This window comes from Myripristis murdjan, chromosome 24 (genome assembly GCF_902150065.1).
Source record: "Myripristis murdjan chromosome 24, fMyrMur1.1, whole genome shotgun sequence".
Lineage (NCBI taxonomy): Eukaryota > Metazoa > Chordata > Actinopteri > Holocentriformes > Holocentridae > Myripristis > Myripristis murdjan.
The window spans coordinates 6,564,190-6,591,653 of NC_044003.1; the positions used below are offsets into that span (position 1 = coordinate 6,564,190).

The following is a 27,464-nucleotide window of genomic DNA, read 5'->3' on the forward strand; positions in this document are numbered from 1 at the left end:
TGCAGTTTCTAAAAAAAAAAAAAAAAAAAAAAAAAAAAAAACAAATCTCAGAAAAGAAGTCTCATCGGAGTAAATAAAAAGTGAGAGCCGATAGCTGCACTGCAGTTGCGCTGTCAGTCATCGTAATAATTATGAACCGCTTCAGATCTCTGTGGGTTTAAGTCGTCTGATAAACCCAAATCCTTCCAAATCCCCGCGAGTCCTTCAGCGACAGATGATACTGGAAATCCATTTTGAGTCGCGCTCCCAGCGGACCCTTACAGAACAGATTGCAGGGTATTTCCCGTGGGACGCCGCGCGCACACACACCGGCTCAACAGGTGCCGTCACTTTCCAGCTCTCTCTCTCTGCCAAACTGCATCACCATCGCCTCGCTCTGCAGATCCATCAAGTCCAGTCCAGATGGAGCGCCTCAGCGAGACCGGCGAGACAAACAAAAACCGCACGGTGTCAGTTTCGGCTTTTACCTGCAAAAATCCTAACCCATCTCGACGTTGCAGCCTCATATTCAGGGTTAAAATCTTGATTTTTGTGAAAACATTTGACAGTGAGATGAGGTAATCCCACGTGTTTCAAGGGTCATTTTCTTCATCCGAGTGGCTGTTCTGCCTCATTCTGCCTTAATTCAGAATATTTATATTTGCTCCGAGAAAAAATTGCCTCAAACAAGTGAAACTGCGTTGGAAACAAGTTGGATTATCTCATCCCACTGGCACTTTTTTTTTTTTTTTTTTTTTTTTTTTTACCGTGTTTGAGGAAAAACAAATGAGCTGTGGCTGTGCTGTATCCCCACTGAGATTCATTTGTTTTGTTGTCAGTGTCAGTATTTTTTTTTTTTCATTATTCATTTTATTTTTATTCGTGCAAGTGTAAAACAAAACAAAACAAAACATGAAGTTGGGAGTGAGGACGGAGGGGGTAAAGAGTCACAAAAGAATCAGAAATCATCAGGAGAAAACAAAAAAAAAAAACATCAGCAGACAAAAAAACAAAAAACAGGACGACAAAACAGGAGGAAATAAAAGGAAATGAAAAGAGACGGGAGAGGCAGGTACAGCTGCTGAGAGGGGTTAATGAGCCTAAATATGCAGGTGTGATGGCACAAATGTGTGTGTGTGTGTGTGTGTGTGTAATGTGTGACTAAAATACAAAAGTATGAAAGTGTGTCCCCGACATCGAGAAGACATTTAAATCTGAGGGACACAGATCTTCCTCCATGAATTCTGGGTAATGAAGTCCTTCAAAACCTTCAGGACTTTACTTATTATTATAAAGTATAAAATAAAAGAGCCTGACAACCAAACCTTGGCTCTCAGTTTAGGGGGTTTGCCTTCCACTACATCCTTGTTCATCTGCTGAAAACCAAAAACACACAAGCAGCATTTCTTTTTTCTTTTCTTCACGTCACATCCCGTCATAATCATACTCTTTTTATTGTTTCTGAGGTTTTATTTTGTCTCCCCAACAGTGTGATTTGCCTAATACACTGGAGCATTTGACACCATGCATGTGAAATACTATATACTATATACTACTCCAGCATTCATAAAAAAAGAAAAATATACCGAAATGGTCCAAGGGTTGACACTATGTAGTGGATGATTTCATGCAAAATGCCTTTATGTGCAGTGAATGCATTTATTTATTTATTTATTTATCTATTTATTTATTTAAATTATGGATGGCACCGACAGAAATCAAAGCCCGTGACAGTGGAAGTGTCACATCTCGTTCTACACTTTTTCGAGGAAAAAAAAATAAATGCAAGGTATGATGAGAAACAACCATCCCCTGTAAAAATCAATCCATCATTTTGGGCTGGGAATGGGAAACAGCGCCTGTATTATTAAATCCAATAGAATAGAGTGTTAAAATTAATGGGATAGGCACAAATTGCAAAAGCGGGAACGATTGCATTTCATATATAAATACAGAGAGGGAGAGAGAGAGAGAGAGAAAGTTGCATGAAAGTGTGACATAACCAGACAGAAATGAGTTGGAGAAAGACAAAGGCAGAGAGAGAGCGAGCTGGGGGAGGATGGCGGGGAAACGCACACGATGCCACCGGCGGGAGACTCAGCGTAAACGTTTCAGAGAGGACTGAGATGAAAATGTGAAAAGGAAAAGCGTGGGAAGAAGAAGAAGAAGAAGAAGAAGAGGAAGAAGAAGAAGAAGAAGAAGAAGAAGAGGTAAAAAAAAGCCAGCTCTGTTCCTGGTGAGCGGCGCAGCGCCACCGCCAAGAAAAATCCCTCAAACTGGAGCAAAAGTAGCAACGGCATGACGGAAAAATAGTCGACTCAAAAGTGAAAAAGTAAACGTCCTGAATTCAAAAAGTTACCGCGCTGTCATTAAGATGTAGCTCGATCTGAAGAGTAACAGTAGGGATTTTGAAGAAAAGTTTCTTTCAGATCGTTTTGCCACTGACGCCGAGTGATTTCATTGGACGAGAGGCGTTCTGATATGGGCCGAATCGCAGCCACTTCCAGGTGGAAAACTTGACCATTGTACGGCATTCATGAATTTTTTTTTTTTTAAATTGAGCTTATAAAGTCACTAATTTGTGAGACAAAAAAAACGTGGAAAAATTGTTTCTCTTTTACGTTTATTGTATTTTATTTTATGTTTTTTTGATGAAGGAACCACGTCGCTTCACTTTGCAAGGTTTCAACCACACACTGCAAAAAAGTAAAAGAAAAACTATTCATCTGAGGGTTTTTTTCTCAAAAATTTATGACTTTAATAACAGAGAATTTCTGAGTTTTTTAAATCTTATGTCTCTCTTAAATCTCTGAGATTATCCGAGTGTTTTTCTCATAAATTTACATCTTTAAACTTTTCTCTGAATACCCCCCCCCCCCCCCCCCCCGCCCGAAATAGCAGAAATAATAATATATATATTCATTTTTCTTGACGATTGTTGGAAGAGAAAAAATCATCAGCACAAGTCAGATCACCGAGAAAAAAAAATTTAACAATTAGTCGTCGTTCTTCATGGCTCTTATTTACAGGATGAATGAAAACGCGTCGGGTCAGAGTCAGCTGCTACAAAATAAAAGCCTAGTTACCTGGGCATTGCATCAAAAACTATCAGCTCTAAGTTTTTAGTAAAGAAAAAAAAAGCTACTAAAACCTCACTTTACCCCCAAAGCGGATTATACCAATATTTTTTTAATCCCGTGTAATTACAGTTTTTTGTGATATGTTTAATTATCAGCTAGTTTCTTCCTGGCGCACGGCTACTACACTTCCTGCAGATGCTACCTGCCGGATCTACTTTCCATTTTAAGTGGGGAAAATAACAAGAAAAGAGCGATGTAATCCCCTGGAAAATTTAATTTAAAATTCCATAAATCTTCCACTTCATTCATGTTCTGTGGTACCAGCACTTTTTTTTTGTAATATTTAATATTTCGGGAGTGAATGAGGGATACAAACAGCTGCAGTTTTGTGGATTAGCAGCCCAGATGAGCGCGGAGCAGCTAATCAGGATATCTGGCCACCGCATGGACTCTTAAAACATCCAGATACAACCTGATTCTACCAAAGTCAGATTTCGTGTTAATACTAAAATCCTCATTAAAGCCCCTGGGATATGCATTATGAGCACCTAAAAATTCCATGCATTTTCCTGAGGATATTAACATCGCTCCATCTCATTCCCATGCTGCCCCCGTCGACGCCCATAGCGCGATGCATTTTTCAACAGCAGAGCACTTCCACCGACTCTCCTCCGCACGCGGAAACTTCTCTCAGTTTCTCTGAGCAATCGAATCTTTGGACCAGCGCTTGTATCAAAAGAAAGTTTATTGTCAGAGTAAAGGATGGGCCCCAGGTGCTTCTATTGATTTACAGCCTCCACCGCTATTGAGCTGTTTATTAGACTGTCGGTAATGTTTGTCATCTAGAAATTGAAGATTATTGTGCTGCTACACTCATTGTGCATCTGGATAAGTCAGCAGAATGTGTAAAAATGCACTGCAGTGATGGGAGAGGCTCACAAGTGCTGCAGCAACATTAGACAGCAGACTATGCATACAATGTCTGGACAAAAGTATTGGTCCACACCTCTTTATGATTGAATCAGCAGCAGCCATGCAGTCTGCCTTTGCAAACATTAGTGAAAGAACGTCTGGTTCTAAAGAGCTCACTGAGTTCTATAATAATAGTGATAGTGATGGAGTAATAGTGATGTAACAGGAAGCCACCGCTGCAACAAGTCAGCTGCTGAAGTTTCTTCCCTCCTAGATATTCCACCATCAGCTGGAAGTGGGATTATTGCAAAGTGGAAGCATTTAGGAACCACAGCGACTCGGCCACCAGGGGGCGGCACCACGTAAAGTTACAGAGCGGGGTCGCCGAGCGCCGAGGCTCATAGTGCGTAAAAGTGGCCGACGCTCTGCTGCCTCAGTACCTGCAGAGCTCCAAACCTCCTCTGGCATCAACATCAGCACAGAAACTGAGCGCCGGGAGCTTCATGGCCGAGCGTTAAGCCTCACGTCACCGAGCACGACGCTGAGCGGCCGACGGAACGGCATAAAGCACGCCGCCGCAGGACTCTGAAGCGGTGGAAATGTGTTCTGTGCAGCGACCAATCAGGCGTCTCTATGTGGCGGTCTGATGGACAGTCTGGGTTTGGGGAAACCAGGAGAACGTTCCCTGCCTGAGCGCATTGTGCCGACTGTGCAGTTTGCTGGAGGAGGGGTCACGCTGTGGGCTGGTGTTTCTGGGCTCGGCCTCGGCCCCTCGGCTCCACTGAAGGGAAATCTGAACGCTTCAGCTCACCGACACATTTTGGACGATTCTCTGCTTCCAGCTCTGTGGGACCAGTTTGGGGAAGGAAGGCCCTTTCCTGTCCCAGCATGACTGAGCCCCAGTGCACAGAGCAGCTCCATAAAGGTGAGGCCAGCTGAGTTTGGTGTGGACGAGCCCCGACCTCAACCCCATCCAACACCTTTGGGATCAACTAGAACGGAGACTGTGAGCCGGGCCCTCTGGTCCAACATCAGAGTCTGAGCTCACAAATGCTCCAATTGGGGACCAACTCCATATTAATGCCTACGGATTTAGAATGGGAGGTCAGAAAAGCTCCTGCAGGTGTGATGTGGAGGTGGTCCAGTACTTTTGTCCACATCGTGCATCACTTTATTCATTTACATCCACATCTGTCAGCAGCAGCCACAATCTTACACATCAGCGACATCATCAACAGAAGCAACAGCGACACAAACCAAACAAGCAGCGTCACAAATAACAACAAAACGTTCACAGTGTCACGTCAGCCCCGTCACCTGTGTTTTCTCAGAGCGCGATATGAAAAGCGACAGAGTTTCATGTTTATTCATGAGACGTTGACGGTGAGCGCGTACGGAGGCGTCGGCGTGGCGTCTCTCATATCCACATGTGAGATTGTAGCTGACAATCATGCAGGTTTTCATTTCCCCCGGAGTTTATTGCAAGCCGCGCTCCGAGGCAGAGGCACTTCAATTACTTCTGGATGTCAGTATTCATTTCTGTGATTGTAATAATAATAACACTAATTCTGATAATAATAATAATAACCATCATCTTCACCGTGCACCAATTTTTCAGCTTTAAAAATCAATACTACTTTAGTTCCAACATCATTTTAACAGCATTTATTTGGGCGATATTGAGGAATGTCAATTTTCATGACCGGCCAACGCTTTATTTTGAAGTTGTGTCAACAGACTTACATAAGATTGTCATCACTGCAGCTGTCATAAACTTTAATGACTATTTGTGATTTTCCTTTACTCAATTTAGGCTGTGTCATTTTTCCTCTTTTTCAATCATTTATCTTTGAAATGGGCCAAGACAGAGCCAACTTTAAAGGGGCAGCTGTATTATCTTAATAAAATTAAAAAAAAAGTGTGACTCTTAATAAAACTGTCAAATCAGTCTAACACAAAAAAAGATTATTTTTTAATAGGCCTGTCTGAGAAGCTGAAGCTGTTTTACACCTGCTTTTCATCTATATTTAGAAAAAAAAAGCATATAAGTACATCCCTAATAATAATAATATTACACTTTAGATAGCACTTTTCAAAATAAAGCTACAAAGTGCTTCACAGCCCAGGAATAAAAATGTAAACAGTGACTAAGCTAAAAAAAAAAAAAAAAGAAAAAAAAAAAAGAATGGTACAAATAGATAAAAGAGAGAAAAAAATAAATAAATAAAAACAGAGAAGACACCGGTGATAAAGCGAGTCACAGCCGCAGACTGCACAAAGGCTTTATGATATGATATAAAAAAAAAAAAAGAAAAATGGCTGTGAGAGATTCTGATATGTCAGCCAAGTGAAAATTACCATAGCAGTATAAAAAAAATACATACTTTTTACATATGAATTTACACCAGTTAATTTGAGTTTATATGAATCACATATTAGAGTGACATGACTTCATTTGTCTCGATACTGATACTGATCTAAAAGTGGACCAGCTGAGTTTAAAACTGGCCAGGCGTGTTTATTTCAGCAGCCATGACATTTTCAGGAGGACTCAAGCGCCTGGGGCCAATTCACCAAAAAAAAAAAAAAGCAGCTTCCTGAGTCTTTGTTTTGGATTTCTAATACATGAACAACTTAAAATGAGGGAGGGCAAAAAAAAAAAAAACAATTTTCATCACAGGTCATTTTGTGATCAAACTCAAACTCTCCCATCCTGGGAGAATTATTCCCGCAGCTTTTTTTTTTTTTTTTTTTTTTTTTCATTTGAATGAATCAGGAGGTTGTTGGAGCCATTACGGCTCTATATGGAGCCAGAGGAAACCTGATTTCCTCTGTGCAGAGGCTGTAGTTAAAGTTCAAGTTCATGTTTATTGTGCCCGCAGGAGAAATTGGTTGTGCGCTCAAGTCGGCACAAGAGCGCGCGGAGAGACACATGGGTGCATAAAAACATGAAATATATTTGAGGAAGGAAGAAAAAAAGCACAGAAAGCCATTAAAAACATGGGTGAGAGGAGTCGTACGAGGTCCCGGTGGAGGGAGTGCAGAGACACGAGGGGCACAAACAGACAACATGGAAGTGCGCAAATGGATACGCGGACACATAAAATATAAAAACACTCAAACATAAAAGCATACCTGCATATCATATCGAGTCCCGGTGGAAGTGCAAGAGGGCATTTGTAACACTCGTTTAGCTGGGAAACAGAAACAGGGACAAAAGAGCTCCTCGGCCCGTTCCGTCTCAGGTCGGGCGATTCGGTCAGATTCCATCGATGTGCCTCACACACACACACACACACACACACACACACACACACACACACACACACACACACACCGCCGTCCTGACGTGGCCTCGTCCATTCATGCCTTATATCAGCACATCTCATTGTTCATTTCGGTGCCTGTCCAGGGCTACGTTTCCAGGCAACACGCACTCCTCGTCCTCCTCCGTCTCGCTGCTTGTCTCTTTTCACTGCGAGCAAGTCCATCAGGTCTGAATGGAAAAACAGCGAGTTGCTCGTTTTTTGTTTTTCTCTCTCTTTTCAGTTAATTTTATGCAAAAGGCATGAAGCTAGGCCCTCGGATGTGTCTGTACATGCCTTGTTTACTTGGGCAGGGATTTCATCTTTGCTGTGAAGTCCAGAAAACGGCAATTCAAAGACAAATGAGCAGGGCACATAAGGTGACTAATAATTTAAAAACTATAGTGAGTTAATTTAATGAGCAATAATACAATAAAATTTCTGCCTGCACTATTTCTTGAGCAAAACCAATAGTGAATTAAAATCCTAATCCCTAAACTAATACCCCTTTCCCACCAAAGCGGTTCCAGGGCTGGTTCGGAGCCAGTGCCTGACTTAGCACCGGTTCTTTGTTTTTCCACCGCCCAAGCACGGGCCAAACTGGTTCCAAACTGGTTCCAGGCAAGCACCAACTCCGAGCAGGGGCTAAACAGGATCCAGAGAAAGAACCGATGACGCGACCCACCATGTCATTGGTGGGCGGGGTTACAGACCCAAACGGGAACAGCAAACGCTACAAACGTAAAGCTAAACGCAGTCAGCGTTTGTTCCGACCACGAATACGACGGGTAGCCAGCAATAATTGTGTTTTTCACCTCTGGATCGCAGTGAAGGCTTGTAAAAACACGAGCAGTATTTGCATCGCCACGATGTTGGTTATTGTGATCACGTTCTCCTCTGACGTCATGACGTGGCTCTGACTTGGCTCCGCTTGGCTCTTGGCCGATGGAAAAGCAAACCGGTTCTTTGTTGGAACCAGTTAAGCACCGGCTCTAGCACCAGCACCGAACTAGCACCAGGTGCTTTTTGGTGGAAAAGGGGCATCAGAGACTGTCCTCTGGAAAAAAATGACTCCACAGGTCATTTGTACAGCAGTTTATTACGACCTACAGTTATGTTTTAAAGTTAAGCGCCCTCTAGTGGTCCTGCAAATAACAACTTAGTGGTGTAGCATTTAGGGACGACTCAGTCAAATCCAAGCTAGAGCGGTGTTGTGGATTTAGGAAGCCACTGTAACCTCGACCCTGATGTTTTCCTAACCTTAAACATCACGATAAAAACTTTCCCTAATCTTAACCATGTATTTTTAGTGACTACTTAGTGGGCCAGCATTCACAAAGAAATGTTACAGTCCTTTGGGTCGTATTAGAGACGCTACTAATTTAAGAAACGCTCCTGTTGGTCGCATTAAGGTTGGAATCTACTTGCTGCTGACAACGTGTGCGCGTACGCATCATGGCTGCCAAGTGTATTTTGCGGCTGTTTGACGCGTAGGCCGCTCATTTTGACGCAAGGTAACGTGACGTGTGCGCGAGATGGAGTATGGACATAACCACTAGAGGCACTTGTGCCAACATGGACACCAAGCCGTGACACCAACGTGACACCAAGCCTCTCCGCCCATGTCATTGGCTTGGTGTGTGTGTCGGAGCGCTGAATGTACGGAACGATCGCACTGGCCGACATACGGAAATATTCCCGGTGATTCTCCTCATCAATCGCACGCATCAGCAGAACAAGGGAAACAAATTCCTTGTTTGCTCTACAGGTTTGATTGAGGGGCGGCACACACCACCTCCGATGGCGACATTGTTTTCGTTTCTGCTGCTATCTTAATAGAAGCAAAATGATGAGTTCTTCCTCCTCAAGTGTGTCCATTTACTATGTTGTTTACAATACCGGCGTGCGATATCCGGACAATACCGGCTTTTTCGCGATTTCCGGGTCCGATTGCTGCTGTCTGCCCCCTAGTGGAGACCCCCAGTATCATGCTTTGTGCTGCAGTGTGTGCACTCACAAAGCACACTGTGTACGTTTGGTCATGCAGCAGGTAGATTACAGCCTTTAAAGCGTTGGAACAAACAAACTGTGTGGTCGTGTCGATTGCAGCGCTTGTTGTGAATGAACAAGCACAGGTAGACGATGTGAATTAGGTTCAATCCACAGAATGGAAGGATGGTGAAGTTACGTGAATTAAACAAACTTACCCACAGCAGACGACAGTGGGGCCGCTGCTGACTCGATCTTGACGGATGAACGTGTAGAAATCGTCCGAAGAAACGGTAATCCACAGCCGCGATACCGATTCAAGAAGTCCCGTCTGCAAACCCCAACACTGTCAATCATCTCTTCTGTTTCAAACCCTGAAAAATGAAAACACAACCCAGCAAAGAATTCACCAGTGCCTTTCTTTGTCTTGAATGGAGAGCTGGCTCCTTGAAAACCGTCTGAGTGCGCGGCGCCGCAGCCGCCTCTCTAATCCAGACGTGATTGTATCTCCTGACCAGGCGACCAGCGTCCACGGCCGCCGCCGGCCTGTTGTGTAAGCAGCCGTGTGTAACCAGTGCACAAGGATGAATTTAGGTTGCTAAATAACTGATCAGAAAACCCAGGATCCAGGAAGGAGCCTTAAAGTGTGAGTGCCAAAGAACAACACAGCAGGCAGGCTCGGATTTAAACAAATACATCTTATGAATGTGTTTAGTCACCAACAGTATGGCAAATACACAAGTTTCACAATAAATGGAAAAAAATAACAAAAATATGGGCCCTTATTTAAATGTCTTAGTGTCCCTTCACAGTCCAGTTCAATGTTCCACTGTTTGAAAATGAAAAGAAAGTTCAGTTTTGTTGCTCTTTTCTACCACACGTTGTGGGGGGGGGAGGGAGACGAAGATGAAGACGAAGATCAAGGCTCGAGGTCGCTCACCGACGAAAATGAAGATCCCGTAGGTTCGAAGTAGCTCGCCATCTCTAGTGCCGATCCCTGTGGAAAATCCTCGAAAGAGAAAAAAACAAAATCCACCAAAAACCTGACCGCTGAGTGTAGAAAACACAGCTTTACGGCGGGAGCAGGCTATAAATTCAGTAACAGCAACCACACAAACAAACACTCGCACCACATGCGGAGTCGGAAGAGGCGGAAGAGGCGGAAGAGGAAGTGACCTCGTAACCCGGAGCTTATATTGAGATCGGTAACCATGGTTACCCGGGTTACATGTGCGAACTCAGCCCCTGCTGTGAATTAGAATAAAATCAGTATGAAGTGAGCTGAGTCTCTCTCTGAGCTGGACCGGTCGGGTTTGGATCGCAGTGATCTCACAACGTTTCATGATTTTTTTTTTTTTTTTTTTATAATCCTTGTTTATAGTGTTTATATTGCTTACTGCTATTTATCATGTGTATACTGTATATTTCTTCTAAATTTGCACATTGACCTACCTCTATGCACATTTTATACACCCATGCACACGTTTTTTTCTGTTTTTTTTTTTTTGTTGCACATTGCTTTTTGCACACGGGGTTGTACTTAGATCTTACTCTGTTGTACTCAGATCTTATTCTGTTGTACTTAGATCTTATTCTTTATTTTTTTTAAATCTTTTTTATTTGATTTTATTTTATTTAATCTGTAATCTGTGGATACTGCTGAAAAACTGCGAATTTCCTGCGGGATGAATAAAGTATTTATCTATCTATCTATGATCAGATTACCGGCGGCAATCAGTTACAGGATTAAAACACCAGCTTTCTCTGCAGAATTTATTTACTGATGTAATTTTAGGATATTAAAAAAAAAATAAAGAGGGAAATGAATTGGACACAGCGTTTGATTTAGTTCACGCGTGCTTCATGAATGCACAAGCAGAACAAATCACAGCACAAATCTGCATCACTAACAGATTCTCAGTATGAAATGACTGAACGTCTGTTTGAGAGCAATGCTGGATCATTCTGAGTGTGTGTTGAGTGCTTTTACCTGATTTTGACAGACTTTTTCTTTTTTTTTTTTTGGTGCATTACAATCTTCAAAGCACTCTTTGCCTCTTTTAGTTGATATCTGAGTTTCCCGGTTTAAAGGCCCCATGCTGTACATTTTTCCAGGATTTTATTTTAACTGTTGATATCCCTAGCAAGATGTATTTGTGGTTTTGAGTACCTGTGGTCTGCTAAATATAGTTTCACGGTTCGTTAAGCCAATCAGAAGAGAGAATCAGCACCCCTCCACTGATTGGCTGACTGTTTTCTGAGTGACATGTGGTCGGGCCAATCACATGCAAGTAACTGAAACCTACATTACTCAACGGAGCTCAATGGTGCTCACCGGAAACAGGAATTATCATCTTATATAGATCTAAATTATGTATGATTGTCATGTTGTAAATATGTTGTTGAGCTTGTTGCCTGGGGAGGGAAGGCAGGCTGTGGGCGGAGTCACCGTCCTCATGATATCATCAATTAATGGAAGTGCAATCTGTTTGTTTTACATGGAGAGTTTCAAAAAACGGGCTGTGTGCACTTCCCCATTTATCACAGGTTTAATGCATGGGACAGTATTTCTGTGGCCCCGAGACCTTCCCTATCACGCAAAAACAAAGAAAATTGCATTTTTCGTGCCATGGTGCTAAAATCAACTGTTTTAAAATATCCTGGTTTTATTGTTTTGGATCATTCTGTTCATTACCAGATATTTTATTCTTGCTCATGGTTCAAACTTATGAAATTAAATTTTCTACAGTTTTTATGCTCATTACAAAAAGGGTTATCTCCCATCAGTGAGTGTCTGAGTTGAAATGAGGGTTCAGTGAATGAATGACTGAATGAATGAATGAATGAATGAATGACATGAAAACAGAGCTGCTGATAGCTGACGTGACCATTTCCATGCCAAAAACCACACGTGTTTAACGTTTTCCCCAAGAATATTACTCTCATCAGGGTGAGATGAATAAATAACTCCAGGAATAAATCTCTGAAACAACATTCACACCATCATGGGACGCGAAAACTCCGATTAAAATCAGAGTAATGAAATTTTCTTGGGGTTTCCAGCAGTTTTTACGGCTGAGTAACCCATTTCACTCACCACCAGGACAAACACATGCAACAGTTTAATGAATGAAGTTAAATCAAAACTTTAAATTTTGTCATGAAATGAGATAAAGTTGATGGGAGTTTCTCCGTAAACATGCTCGTGTTGATCTCCGCTGTCCGAACCCTGACAGTGTGCATTACATCAGCCTCCCTCATCACAGTAAATAACCTCCTCTTAGGCTTTACTGCTGTGATGCAAACTTGGCTCGGATTATAAATATTATATCACAGCCTGACACGGCGGATGAGCGGAGGAAAACCTGCCGCCTACCGCTTTTACTGAGCTGCAAATGAACCCTGAAGTGTGTGTTTGTGCTTAGCCCTCGAAATGGGGAAAACGGCAATTTTCTCCCTCTTTCGCTCTAAAAAAGAGGCCGTAACAACAAACACACACACACACACACCCAAACAAGCCCTAACCCATTCACCTCCTCCACTCGCAGTGATTTCCCTCCCCTTATTCCTGCAGCTCTTTGTTTTCGCAGCGCTGGTGCTTTCCTAACACTTTTACCCCGTGTTATTTTTGCGGCACTTGCACGACGCTCCGTTGATTATCGAGCGTTTCTGTTCGGGATGATCTGAGAAAACAAAGGAACTGTTTGGACCAAAAGAAGAAAAAAAAAAAAAAAATAGGAGGTTTGGGGAAAGTTAAAAGGAACGGATGGGGAACTGAGCCTGATGGAGTCTAGTTTGTGTGACGTTGAAAAGAACGGCGACAGATGCCGGATGAACGCACGAGGGGGGGGGTTTCTTTTCTACTCGCACGTCACCTGGAAAGCTGACAGGAGGAAATGTTGACAAATGAAGACGTTTCAGCTCCGGAGTTTAGCGCTTTCTTGCGTTCGTCGTGTTGCAGAAACATGAAATATGACAAACGAGGCCCGGTCCGGTGCGGCTCGGCGCGGCGCAGCCAGCAGTCACATGTCAGTCTGCTGCTGCTGCTGCGCCTCTGACGGGAGCTGGCAGCCGGCAACTTCCCAGGTGGCTTTGCGTGTTTCCTGCTCAGTGACGAATGCGGCGGTGTGTGTTTGCGGTTCGTGTCTCCGCTGGGGGAACGCCGGGAAGATTTATGACCGACGAGCCGGAGAGAAAATCTATTAGAGACTGAAACGAGTGCACCAGGAGGTACATGCATGCGTGCACCTGCATACACACACACACACACACACACACACACACCTGCAAGTTCAGGGTAACACATGTAAGCAAGGAAGCACCTGCATACTGTGCCTCTGCAAATGCACACTAACTTACAAACTCTCTTAAAAACTCTCTCTCATACACACACACACACACACACACACAGTTATAGCCATAATCCAGCCATCCAGATGAGTTGTGAGCTGGAGCTGCAGGTGCCCTAAGAGGATCTTGGGAAAAACGCCAAACGCTGCCCGTCCGCTGGCAGCAAATCAGAGCAAACACAAATCAGCAGCAGGCAGCCGGAGCTCGGAGATGATCCCGGCGCCCGAATCAGCAAAGTTTCACCGCCGGTCAACTTTATTTTTGTTTTTCCTCAGATGATGCTCCTTCTTCTCCTCCTTCTTCTAAAGACTGGATGCAACCGCTGCCATCTATAGTTCAATTTTGTAACCACACAGTAATTAAAACGTCCTTTCCCTCAAAATTTTTCCTTATAATTTCCCTACGAATCCCTGATGTTTTCATTTTCTCAGAGTTTCTCAGCCTCAAAGTTTCCCAAAATTTATTTTCCATCTTGTAGGATAATGTCGGCATGTTGTCCTTACACAACAAAAAGAGACGAAGGCCCCGCCCACACTGAGGATTTGTCCCCTTGTTCGTCTTTATTAGATGACAAAGTGTTGTCACAAGCATGTAAGCAGTTACATCTAAACTCTCTCTCTCTCACACACACACACACACACACACACACACACACACACACACACAAACAGTTGCAGCTATAATCCAGCTCCCCTGTTCTTCTTTATTAGATGACGACATCAAATAAAGAAGGACAAGGGAGCAAATCCTCGGAGTGCAGCTGTCTTCCTCTCTTTTTGTCAGTTTTGCATCGTGCACCTGGTCTCAGTGTTAAACTGAGCTGCCAGTTACTCTGCACTGAATGAAGCTTCACTGCACTGAAGCTCCCCTCCACAGAAATGCAGCAAGATAAGCTACAATACAGTGACAAAATGTAGCTCAACTACATCAACGCTACTATTTTTTTTTTTTTTTTAACATCAAACCAACTTCATTCCAAAGCTGCGTCCCAGTTCAGGGTCTGCATCCTTCGAAGTCGGCATTTGAAGGCCAGTTATGTCCCAACACTGCTCGAAAGCCTGTCCCAGTTCATCCAAAGTCCAAGGATCCTTCAGATTCGCGCTTCAAATGCGTCCTCCTTTTCAGTCATTAGCCAATTCGGAGGATGCACCGCGACTATCCTTCTCGGGCTCCCATATCCCAAGATGCTTTGCGTGCTGCTGCTCAGTTGGAGAAAAGTTAACTGAAATGGCGACGGCGGCATCTAAATTCAGATTTCACTATTATAAAATATTCGGTTTTTACTCATTTGAACATCCAACGCCATAATCATAAACCAAAACCCCTTTCTTTACTGTTCTGTCTTGTCTGACGGAAAGAAACGTTATCTTTCTGTCTCCGGAGTTTGTTGTCATGGGAACGGCGGAAACACGACCAGGAAATACTCCGAAGGCTAGACCGTCCCATTTTTCATTGGAGAAATCTGGTCACCTTAATGTTAGTGTGTGTGTGTGTGTGTGTGTGTGTGTGTGTGTGTGTGTACCTGTATTTGCATATCTGCTAAAATTAGGGCACTTTAGGGCAATTAGGGGAGGACACTCAATAACTCAATAACTCAATAAGTTGGTTTAAACCAGAGGTGCAAAAGAAGAAACCTGCGCCAAACAGTAACAGCTCAGCAAAAAATGACATGCGATATGAGTGAGAGAGAGAGAGGGAGAGAGAGAGAGAGAGAGAGAGAGAGAGAGAGAGAGAGCAAGTTTCTGCCTCTGCATTCCAAACTCTCTTCCTCATTAGTGGATCCGCAGTGGACGGTCAGCACAGGTACGTGACGTCACCTGGAGGAGCGTCAAACCGCAGCAAAAGCTCCGCTGTGTTTAAGGTTTAGAAACGCCTGGGAAAATGTAGCTTCTGCGAACGCTACCGCGCTATTTGATCAGTAAAATAGTTTCACTACTTAAAAGCTGTTTGATTTAGAAAACAAATGTAGGTAAAGTAGGAACGTCGCTGCTGCCTGGTCATGGGATGTGCATACACCATCTGCAAAAAAATATCTTGTGCATGTTTGGTGTCTGCAAATCCTCTAGTAGAATTGAAGATAAAGTTTTGTGGGGCTGAAAGCTTGACCGTGCAGTTTGACCGTGCATTTGTGATGACAAACACACCAAATTTTTTAAGATGCACCGCAGCCTTGGGCCCGAGCGGTCATGACTTATTTCACGACTTTTATCGAAACCCCTTGAAGGTTCAGAGGAACGTCAGTTTGGGCTTATTTTGGCTCAACACATGACAGAAGCCACCGGTTTTCTTCCTCCTGTGTTCCCTTCCCAGTGCCGTGCGCCCTGCCTGTTGCACTCTGTTGCTTTTTCAATCTTCTTCTCGGATGTTCAGCTGACTCCGTGTTGCCCTTACGAAGCGAACACTTGAACCCTGCGGGCGCCGCGGTGCACTTTTCCACCCCGCACTCGCCCCGTCAGCATCTTCAGCTTCGACACGACTCCATTCTGCAAACCGCTGACACAAGTCGCTTGAAACGCCTCAGCGAGATCGGAGCAGAGAGAGTCTTCCAGAAATATGCCTTTTTTTTAAGTTTTTCATTAAAATAAAGCGCCATATTCTTCACCATCCTCGTCTCTTTCCTCCATCCGTCTCGCGTTGCACTCTCGCTTTAATTTCTTTAAATCTTCCGGCCTCTATCCAATCTGGCATCCCACTCACCACTCCCGTCTTCGGAGCGGAGTGGAAAGGCTCTGACCGCCCGTTCACCCCGACTTGTCAGTCTCGCTGCCTTCCGCTGTTGTTCGGTGATGATCAATCCGCCCCCCCCCACCCCGTGTCACTCCAGCAGAGACGACATCGCCCACATTTTCCACCGTTTCTCATCGCGGTCGCCAAAATCTCTCACTCCACTAACAGCCAGCTTCACTTTGACTTTCCTCAACTTCATCTTTCTACTTTCCTCCCCATTTCTTTAGCAGCGAACGCCACATTTCCTATCCCTCACTTTGCTCCCTACCCACCGCACCACCTCCAAAAACAAACAAACAAACAAACAAACAAAAAAATTATCCTCAGCTTGACTCCATCATGGTCTTTAAAAGCCAATTTCAGGGGAGTCACATTGAGGCACCTCACGCCTGAGTGCTGTCAGTCTGCTAAAATCTTTTCCTACACATCAAACCTGTGCTTTGTTTTACTTTATCCAAAGAAAATGAGTTTTATTGTGAAAAATCAGCTGAAAATGTTTTCCTAACTGCAGCAATGATCTACGGAAGCCCTAAAGGGCCATACATAAATATATTTTATTTCCTCCGTTTTCTCGTGATAACGAGATAATTCCTCCGTTTTCTCGTGATAACGAGATAATTTTCCTCCGTTTTCCCGTGATAACGAGATAATTTCCCTCCGTTTTCTCGTGATAACGAGATAATTTTCCTCCGTTTTCTCGTGATAACGAGATATTTTCCCTCCGTTTTGAATGAATGAATGAAACGTGATAGGCCTGAGATTTCCATCATACGTGACATGTCATGCTGACTGACGTCTCCTTGGACACATAAAGCAGGGGTCACCAATCATGTGCCATGGAGGGCCGAGAGGCTGCAGGTTTTCATTCCAACCAAGACCTCCACCAGGTGATTTCACTGATTATCAGTGAAATCTCCACCAGGTGATTTCACTGATTATCAGTGAAATCTCCACCAGGTGATTTCACTGATTATCAGTGAAATCACCTGGTGGAGGTCTTGGTTGGAATGAAAACCTGCAGCCTCTCGGCCCTCCATGGCACATGATTGGTGACCCCTGACATAAAGCATAAAGCTATTTCACCCTGTGTCAGGCCTTGATTGAACAGATAAGTGATGCGGTGATCGATATTCTCCTGCTCCTCTGACATTGCTACACTGACTGATGTCTGCAATGCTTTAATAAACTAGACAATCGCTTTGTTTTCTCGATTTAATTATCTCGTTATCACGAGAAAACGGAGGAAAATTATCTCGTTATCACGAGAAAACGGAGGAAATTTATCTCGTTATCACGGGAAAACGGAGGAAATTTATCTCGTTATCACGGGAAAACGGAGGAAATAAAATATATGTATGTATGGCCCTTTAGGGCTTCCGTACTGATCCCTGTTCTGTTACACAAAATACTGTAGTTTTACAGATGTCACGTGAAAAAGAGAGCGTATGCAGTTTTCCAGAGATGCTGGAAAGTTGGACATTCCTATAATTCCTGTCAGGACAAATACATGGAACAGCCCTGGAACAATGCATTATTTGATAATTATATGCATTTTCTTGTAATTTTCCCAAAATGTAATATCTTTTTCCTTAATTTTCCAATGATAGCTCTCCCCTCTGCTTCAGCTCTTGTCTTAGAAGTTGCAGGTTTTTCTTTTAAAAGTGAAGAATCAGCCTCCAGGGGGCGTGACACAGCTGTAAACAAAGACAGCAACTGTGCATGTTATTACATAATCCACTGAATTGTCACATTCTTCAAAAAAACAGAAAAAAAAGGGGAAAAAAATTCCCGCTTTAGCCCATGTTATAACAGTTGTAGTAATTTATGACAAGATGCAGGAACATTTATTAAATTTTTAGCACAGAATGCAGCAAGTTATTCCAAAATGTGGGTGCTATCACAAAATTAAGCGGGAAATTTACTACATTTTGAAAGACTATTCCGAAAAATGAAAGGAACCTCAGATGAGATTTCTCAACCTCAAGATTTCAGAAACGCAGTTCTCGCAGTTTTCGCTGTCAGTGCTGCACTGTGTTACTTTTAGCATTTATCGTCTTCAAAATATACTTATTGTACTGCGTGACCATAAATCTATCCAGATACTTCTTTTGATTAATGTTTAAAGGGATATTTCACCCATAATGCATGATGTTTGTATCGTATTCCCACCGTGTGCTGCCTTCAGTCGAGATCCAGACCAGTTTTACTTGCAGGCTTTCTCAGCCATCTCTAAATAAAAAAAAAAATAATAAAAAAAAAACAGGTTCTTGTGCATTTCACTGGACGGACAAGTGTGAGCTTTTTAAAGTGCCCATCCACTCAAAAATGTGTTTTTCTCATCGTTACGCCCCCTAAATTGTGTTAACTTGACTATCCTGACTTGAATCAGTGCAAAGTTTGTCACTTATGTAAAAAAAAAATGCTGGATTTGCAGTAACTTCTCTGGTTAATATTCATGGATTTTAATGAGGGCAAAGTTTAGAGTTACATTTACGGCACAACGGGGTATTTTTTCATGGATAAAAATCAAAATAAGTCATAGTGATGAACCGAAATGATGTTTGGGGGCATAATAAATGTAGGGGGACTTTAAACAGTGAGAACTTAATACAAACACTAAGCACAATGCACAAACTATCCCTTTAAACACATCACACGTCCAGGTATAAGTTCTGCACCTGAGTACTAGTCTTTCCCTTATTTATTTATGGAGTGATTTATTTATTTCCCGCCACATTAAATGCACCATGGAGTTCTGCATTTATTCTTCAGTTTCATTTGGGATTTGCTTTTTAAATTTTTATTTTTAGTCATATATAACAAATAAAAACCCATAAGCATGTAGCAACACAATGCATGCATTTTGTTGGTTTTCCATATGAGCCTCGGCTGAATCTCTCTGTGAGTTTAACTTGCCGCCGGCTCGCAAGTCAAAAGGTTGGACGGTGAAGACGTGTGCTTGACTTTTCTATAAGGTCTCAGGTACACAGAGAGGCACTTTGGAAAACGCCGCTGACATTTCGTGTCTGTGCGTTTGCGTGTGTGTTGATGTTGGTTTTTCATGTGCAGAGGTGCTCGAACTACATGCGGTGGCTGTGATTGGCGCGGCTAACCTTTTTCCCGTGCCTCGCAGCGTTTCTTTAAGAGTACCGCCGACCTCGCCGGGTCAAACTCTCTGTGCTTTCCGCTTGGACATTGTACACGCAATGTACACGCAATGTACTCTGCACATACACGGGTCAACTGCAGCTCTCCCTCAACTCTCTACCTGTGTTTTCTCCCTCTCGTTATGCCATTTGGTGGATGTTTTCACCCAAAACAACTGGAAGTACCATGACTTTGTAACCCTTGTGAGTTCGGCTGAGAGGTGGAAGTTAATCCCAGACCAAAACCATGTAAAAACAGTTGAAGAATCTGATTTTTCCCCATTTTATTTTATTTCATTTGTAAAAAATTACTGACGACTTCCTCATTTAAAGGCAGGAATGCATCCCAAAGCTTCTCCTTGGACTGAGCAGGTGTGGCAGGTCGCCTCGTTGTAAAAAGATAATTCATTAGTCTGAGACGGTCAAAATGTTGGACCCTGAAGAAGACAGAGAGTTGATTCACACTGGCCTGCTTAGGTGCCTTGCTCAAGCAATTAAATAAGTAATTTGCTTAATTCATAAATGGAGTGTCTTAGTTTTTTTCCATGGTTGTCTGCATCACTTATAGACTGATATCAAGCCGTGCAGCGCTTCCCACTCCTTTTGTGCACGTTCAAAATGCTGTTTTGGAGACTTTTCCACCCTGACAAGAATCCAATTCTGGAGGAACCACTACGCACATGCGATGTATCGCTGTGGAGAAATTTAAAAATATGTGTAAGCGCAAATGGTTAATGGCAGCTTCAGCCCAGAAACATCATAAAATAATCTGCTCTGGTTGAGCTGTTGTTAGCAGGGCAGCTACATAAAAACAATACAGCAAACAATAGACACAAGAGATATCCCCCCTTCTCCCACACATACATAGACACACACACACCCAAATTTAAAAACACTGAGGAATTAAGAACACTGAGGAAACACTATTCTACACTCACCACTTTGAAGTGAGGAAACACCAGAGAGAAGATAATCGATACTACAGAGATATAAGATGACTGTGTAGATTAAAATTCAGTAAATATCTAAAAAATAAAAGTAATAAAATAAATAAAATTCAGTTAAAAAAAAAAGTTAAAGGCCAGACTAAAAAGGTCAAAATAATCAAATAAATAAAATTCAATTAAAAACCAGTCTAAAAAGGCAAAATAAATAAATAATAAAATAAAATAAATAAAATCCAGTTAAGAACCAGACTAAAAGGTTAAAAACAATAAATAATTAAAATTTAGTAAAATAAAATTTAGTTAAAAACCAGACTAATTATTTAATTATTTATATACTGTATATTTTGATAGATGGACAGATACTTTATGGATCCCGGAGGAAATTTTGTGTAATTCTAATATATTTTAACTGTATAACTGAGTGTTTGACACTGGGATAGCTGGTGTTTTCCTGTTTGTTTTTGGTTTGCCAATGTAAAAGTGGCTCTGACCCTTACTCTTTCTGACTCTTTTTTATTCTCTCTCCACTCCCGTCTCTACCTTCAGCCGTCCTCCATATCTCAGATAATAGAACGACGTGAATTATATTGATCCCCGCAGGTAAATTCTCTTTTCTTTTGTCTCCTGCCGGGCTGGAAGAGCACTTATTCCCCTTCAGACAGGCTCCCTGATGGGGATTCAGGACGTGAGGACGGTCTCCGCAGTCCAACCTGCTGACATTGAAGAACGTCAGCCTGCTGTTCATCACTCTGACTCTCTCTCTCTCTCTCTCTTTCTTTCTTTGTGTTGCTTTTTCTCCCCCTCCCCTCTCCGTGCGCCGCCAGATGGAGACGAGGAAGCGCCTGGCCAAGATCGTGCTGGTGTTCGTCGGCCTGTTCGCCCTGTGCTGGTTCCCCAACCACGTGCTCTACATGTACCGCTCCTTCCACTACCACCAGATGGACCTGTCGCTGGCCCACCTCGTCATCACGCTGCTCGCCCGGGTGCTCAGCTTCTCCTCGTCCTGCGTCAACCCCTTCGCCCTCTACCTGCTCAGCGAGAGCTTCCGCAGGCACTTCAACAGGTCAGTCTTTAGGCCCTCGAGGTAAATTAGGTAATCCATGACGTCACTTTGCAATAATGATAACACTTGACTGGTAACACCCCTAACCCCCCTTTAACAACAGAGAGGTGTAATAACCAGTGTTGTGCAAGTGACTGAAAATTAGTAATTCATTACAGGTACAAGTTGCATTTAAAAGTGACTATGTCTGCTTCAGTCCTCTTATTAATACACACCGACTCGGCTGCTGACTCAGGTTGCATGTTCTTCCACTGTGCAGACGAACCCCTGGGTTTAAAATCGTTTGCGATTATGGGCTTTAGAAGATTAGAATTTGTATTTTTTGATGTGGATAAAGCTAACCCTAACTCTAACCCTCACACCTGCGCGTAGACTCAGAGCTGCCCCTGGCCAAATGTGGGCGCCAAGCAGTTGTTGTAATGAGAACAGAATCGAGTATCTTTACTGTCATTGTACATGTACAATGAAACTGAATGCAACCTTCTCAGTGCAAACTTCAAGCTTTGAAAAACTGTAAAAAAAAAAACAAACAAACAAAAAAAAAAACATAAATAAATACCATATTTCCCCAATTAATCGCCCGGGCGTTTAATATGCAAAATCGACTTGGACCCCGGGCGTTTAAAAGAACCAGGCGGCTATTCGCTGCAGGCCTTTATTTATTTTTGCACCAGGTCATTATCGTGATGACAGCTACTGTCCAACATATTTTCAGTCGGTCGATTTAATATTACGGTACACCCTTTTGTTCTAACGTTAGCTAGCGCTCTTATTTTGACAGAAAACGGAGGTGCCGCACTGTTATTGTACGGCTAACTGTTTACTTCTGCAAAAATAAGGTGAATAGCCTTATTTTGGGTTACCTCAATATAATGCAAATAATCGCCCCGGCGGTTATTCGGGTGGCCGTTTAATACGCAAAATGGGTGCAGACCCCAGGCGTTTATAAGAACCAGGCGGCTATTTGCGGCCGGGCGATTAATTGGTGAAATACGGTAGTAAAAAAGGGACAAAAGAAGCCCTGGCCCCCCTGGTGTTGGTGTGCATTCCCGCCCGCCAAGTGTACAACAGATGCAAAATCAGTGCCTGACAAAACACCATATAACGCAACAATCTTTATTGATAAAAACAAGCAACACCTGAAATTTAAAAAAATAACTTAGGTCATCAATTGATAATGAATTCAGATTTTTTTTTAAGAAATTTCAACAACAGCTGAAGGCTGTCCTCCTGCTCACTGGTAGTCTGACTAGTTAGACTAACCAGTCTAGTCCAGTGAACAGCATGAACTGATGAAGCTGTTTGGATAAGAGGCAAAACGTCTTCTAGACATACACTACTCACAAAAAGTTAGGGATATTTGGCTTTTGGGTGAAATTTATGGAAAATATAAAAAGTTCACGCTACAGTGATATTATATCATGAAAGTAGGGCATTTAAGTAGAAGCATACACTGGTGATTTCCTCATCTCAAACAATTTCTTGAAACAAAAGCCAACAACAGTGGTGGATATACCACAACAAAAAATGTCAGTGTCAATAACTTGTCATGTGCCCTTGAGCATCAATTACAGCTTGACAACAACGTCTCATGCTGTTCACAAGTCGACTTATTGTCTGCTGAGGCATGGCATCCCACTCTTCTTGAAGGGCGGCCCTCAGGACATTGAGGTTCTGGGGTACAGAGCTCCGAGCCTCTACACGGCGACTCAGCTGATCCCATAGGTTTTCTATGGGATGCAGGTCTGAGAAAGTGCAGGCCACTCCATTTGAGGTACCCCAGTCTCCAGCAGCCGTTCCCTAATGATACGACCTCGATGAGCTGGAGCATCAAACACCTGATGTGAATTTTGCCGTTAAACTCCTTGTTAGAGAACAGCAACTTGTGCAAAAAGTACTGAAACACTGAACAGTTGGACATGTGCATTCAAAGGTTTACAGAAGGTCACATTAAGTTCACCTGTAAAGGTTATAATGCATTTTAGGTTCATCCTGAAATTTCACCCGAAAGCCGAATATCCCTAACTTTTTGTGAGTAGTGTATAACTGAGTCCAGTTGACCTGATTCGGTGTCCTTGAGATGCCTCTGACCTGGGCGAATGGAAATTTGCACAGACATCCCATCCTTACAGTTACAATTTCTTTGAAATTGTATATTTGATAAGCTATTTAAATTTATTGGTGAGCACGGAAATACTCAAAGAAAAATACTCAGAGAAAAAAGAGAATTGTGTGAAACAGACGGACCACGTGAGCCAAGGTGGAAGCTGTGACCCCTTATCGATTTCAGGTAAAAGGAGACATGATTTTTTTAATCCGGCAGAGATGTGAGAGCTGGATTGTTCCAGAATGTGAAGCCACTCAGTGTTAGCGAGGTGTTGTCTCTGTGTTGTACACCGCGGAGGCCTCGGCAAATTGCACCCGTAGCCTAATCAAAACTTTCCAGACGGCTGATCAGTTGCGGAGCCCCGAGCACTCAGAAACAGATTTAGAAAACGACTAGGCGGCGAGCGCTTCATTTTTGCGGCGTGAATGGACTCCGTAACCTCGCGGAATGAAGTAATCACGTCGCAGTCATTTTCCAAATCTCTTTCTGAGTGCTCCCACTTCGACTAAACATCAGGCGACTTTTCATGATTGCACCTCCGCAGGATGGAGTCTCTCTTCAAAACTAAGTCCTCATTCGAAAGGCTGGCACCGTCACCCCCTCCCCTCCCTCCCCCTCCCCTCCTCCTCCCGTCCCACAGAATGAGCCCGTTGCTGCGAGAGAAACAGAAAAGCCCAGGGAGCGGCTTTGCGCTTTAATTTGGGTCAGATTTGCCGGCAAATCCTGGCACCTCACAAGCAGCAGAAAACAGATAGAAAGAAGTCAAATGCGCCTATGGGAGGCAATTACAGCGGGTCTGTAGAACACAGCGCCACAGATAATTCACAGATGCTCATGATTTATCTGTCATTATATAAAGGGCAATTTCAACTAAAAAAAAAAAAATGAGGCTGGTCCAAGCTGGGTAGTTCCCGTGAAGCACAGCTATGCAGCGCCATCCATATTGTGGTAACCAGGGAGCGCGCTGGCCGTCCTGCGATTTTTTATTGTCATGCATGTAGAAACGACTTTGGAGGAAACTTTTCACACACACACACACACACACACACACACACACACACACACACACACACACACACACCGTACGCATTTGCATAAAAGCTGCAATACTCCGTCTAGTTTCTGTCATATTGTCTTCATTATGCAGATCTGTTGCATTTTATACGATTCTTCACATTCTGCTCCACTGCTCCGCTCACTTCTATTCTGTTCAGCTGTTTTCTATTCTCTCTATCTCTGTCCTGACTAGTTCATTCTGATCCAGTCTGGTTTCGTCTAAATGTATTCGTCTAAATATACACTGGTCCCTCGTTAATCGCGGGAGTTACGTTCTAAAAATAACCCGCAATAGGCGAAATCCGCGAAGTAGTCAGCTTTATTTTTTACAATTATTCTAGATGTTTTAAGGCTGTAAAACCCCTCACTACACACTTTATACACTTTTCTCAGACAGGCATTAACATTTTCTCACTTTTCTCTCTCGTTTAAACTCTCAAAGTTCAAACCTTCGTAGAAAAATAAGTCCAGTAAAAAAAAAAAAAAAAAAAAAACATGCAAAATTGCACTAAAAAAAATCCGCGAAACTGCGAGGCCGCGAAACTGCAAGGCCGCGAAAGGTGAACCGCGTTATAGCGAGGGACAACTGTATTTATTATTTTAATTAAATTTAAGATTGATGTCCAAAATAAACAGCCAAAACTCCACCAAAAGCAGCGTGTTTTCTAATAATTAAGACAGGAAGTTGCCCCTCGCGGCTTCTCTTTACTCCCTTTGGCCCGCTCAGCACTGGAAGTATCTTCATCATCATCATCATCATCATCATCATCACTGTCTCTCTTGTTTAAGGAGAGGAAATAATGCATCTGACACTGTTATGAATGACAGCTTAAGAAAATGGTTCATGATGAACTCAATGTACAATTCTGCTTATTACAGAAGCAATGAAACAGGACATTTGATTTAATTCAACGTAATTATTCTTAATCAAAGGGGCAGTCATTAGTCTGCTATTACTTGGTAAAAAAAAAAAAAAAAAAAAAAAAAAAAAAAGCAAGGTCCTGAAAGCTTTATTTAAGACACTGTGAGTCTTTAAAGTCTTTGATGCTCTTCCAGGACCTGCAGAAGATCCGTCCACATGATGTTTTTTTTTTCTTTTCTTGTCTTCCTCCTCTCCCTCCTCTCCCTCCCTCAGCCAGCTCCGGTGTGGACGAGGCCCTCGCCCCGAGCGCCAGGCCAGCTACCTGCAGAGCACCTCCCACATCCGCCTCACCTCCATCAAGAAGACCACGCCCACCGCCGTCGCCGCTCTTCCCGCCGCCAACGGCAACTCCAGCAGACAGGAAGTGGCTCTGTGAAAGGCGGGGCGGCGGGGGGGGCGGAGACCGCACGTCGGACACGGCGATGCTTCAGCTTCAGCTTCAGTCCGGGACTTCCACAAACACACGACCGCCGGAGGGACGTTTACACACCAACATGAAAAAAAAAAGGGAACGGCGTGGAGACGGCGTGGCTCGGTGGAACAAACTCGACTGATGGAGCTTCTTTAATCACCCAAATCCTCAACTTGGCAACCAAACAATAAGTGCCTCTAGGAAATATGAGGTCGGACTTCAAAGGGAACGGCCAAAAAGGATGGACCTGTCTTTTCAAAAAATCCTTAGGATCACAAACACGCCGCTGAGAAGGCGACTCGCAGGGTTTGGAGTTGAGCTGGGGAGGAAGGAGGGGTGTGTGTGTGTGTGTGTGTGTGAGTGTTATGCTTCAGTATTTAAGAAACCAGCAGCCTAAGCAGACTTGACAGTCATGTACGCAGCGTGTTTGCCGCACTAGCATGTCCGCCGTGAAAGCTTGTTTCTCCGCCGCGCTGTCGGAACGCTTATCATCGACTGACATGCGAAGCCATTTTCATCTGTTGATCCCTGAGGGAGGCGGGGAGGGTGGAGGGAGGAGGTGAGGGAGGAGGAGGGGAGGGAGGATGTGTCTTTGCCTCTTTATAAGAAGGTCGGCGACCGAGCGGCAACCCCGCAGCTGGGAGATATCCGACGCCCAAGAACTCTTCGGCGCACACCGCGGATCGCTTGGGGGAATTAACGCGGCCCTTCTGGTGACGGGATTGTCTCTCCACCACCGGCTGCCCCAGTTTCTCAGATTAATGAAATGTTGTGGCGATTAAACGCCGCCCGAACGGCCTTGGAATGCCGAAATATCTTGGAGGAAAAAACCTCTTTGGCTGATGGGTTGATGTTTTGTTCACAACTCATCTGGTATGCTCTGTTTCCACCACTATTTTATTTTATTTTTTTAAAGCGATCTTCTTGCAGGACGTGCTTGTCGTGGCTCTCGCTGTTCCTACCTTTCGACTCCAAAGTGTGGCACTTGTTTGCTGAGAATGTGAAATATTGTTTAGCTTCCAGCGTCCGGTATTTGAGAGAGGTTGGAAAAGTCGGAAAAGTCGGGAATAAAGGCTCCTGGTGGACGCTCGGTGCTTCGAGCCGCTGCTTTGGCACGACCCGACAAGCGCTGAACTACGTGTGCAGAGCCGGACAGAAATTCAGAACAACCACTTGCAGAAAAAAACATGCTGTGATGTACTTTTGATAGCATTTTGATGTCTGTTTGTTTTTTCTTATTTAATTAATATGCAACTTGTTTGATGTCCGTCTGTCTGTGCCGTGCATGCTTCACCTCAGCGTCGAGAGATTAATGCTCAACACACAAACTGTCATGTGCACACCATACACCATCACCACTGACGGCTCCTCTGTGCGCGCACACACACACACACACACACACACACACACACACACACACACACACACAGATTGGGGTACTTAACCTTTCAGACAGACAATCAGATGTG

General features: G+C 43.4%; 1 protein-coding gene across 1 annotated transcript in view; it reads left to right on the forward strand.

Moving 5' to 3' along the window:
- nmbr (neuromedin B receptor) overlaps positions 1-25,959 on the forward strand; it is a 79,737-nt gene extending 53,778 nt beyond the window's left edge. The window contains exons 4-5 of the mRNA XM_030046694.1: positions 21,260-21,498; positions 25,797-25,959. Of these exons, the coding sequence (XP_029902554.1) occupies positions 21,260-21,498; positions 25,797-25,959 (402 nt within the window). The remainder of the gene's footprint in view (positions 1-21,259; positions 21,499-25,796) is intronic.
- Positions 25,960-27,464: the final 1,505 nt, after the last annotated feature.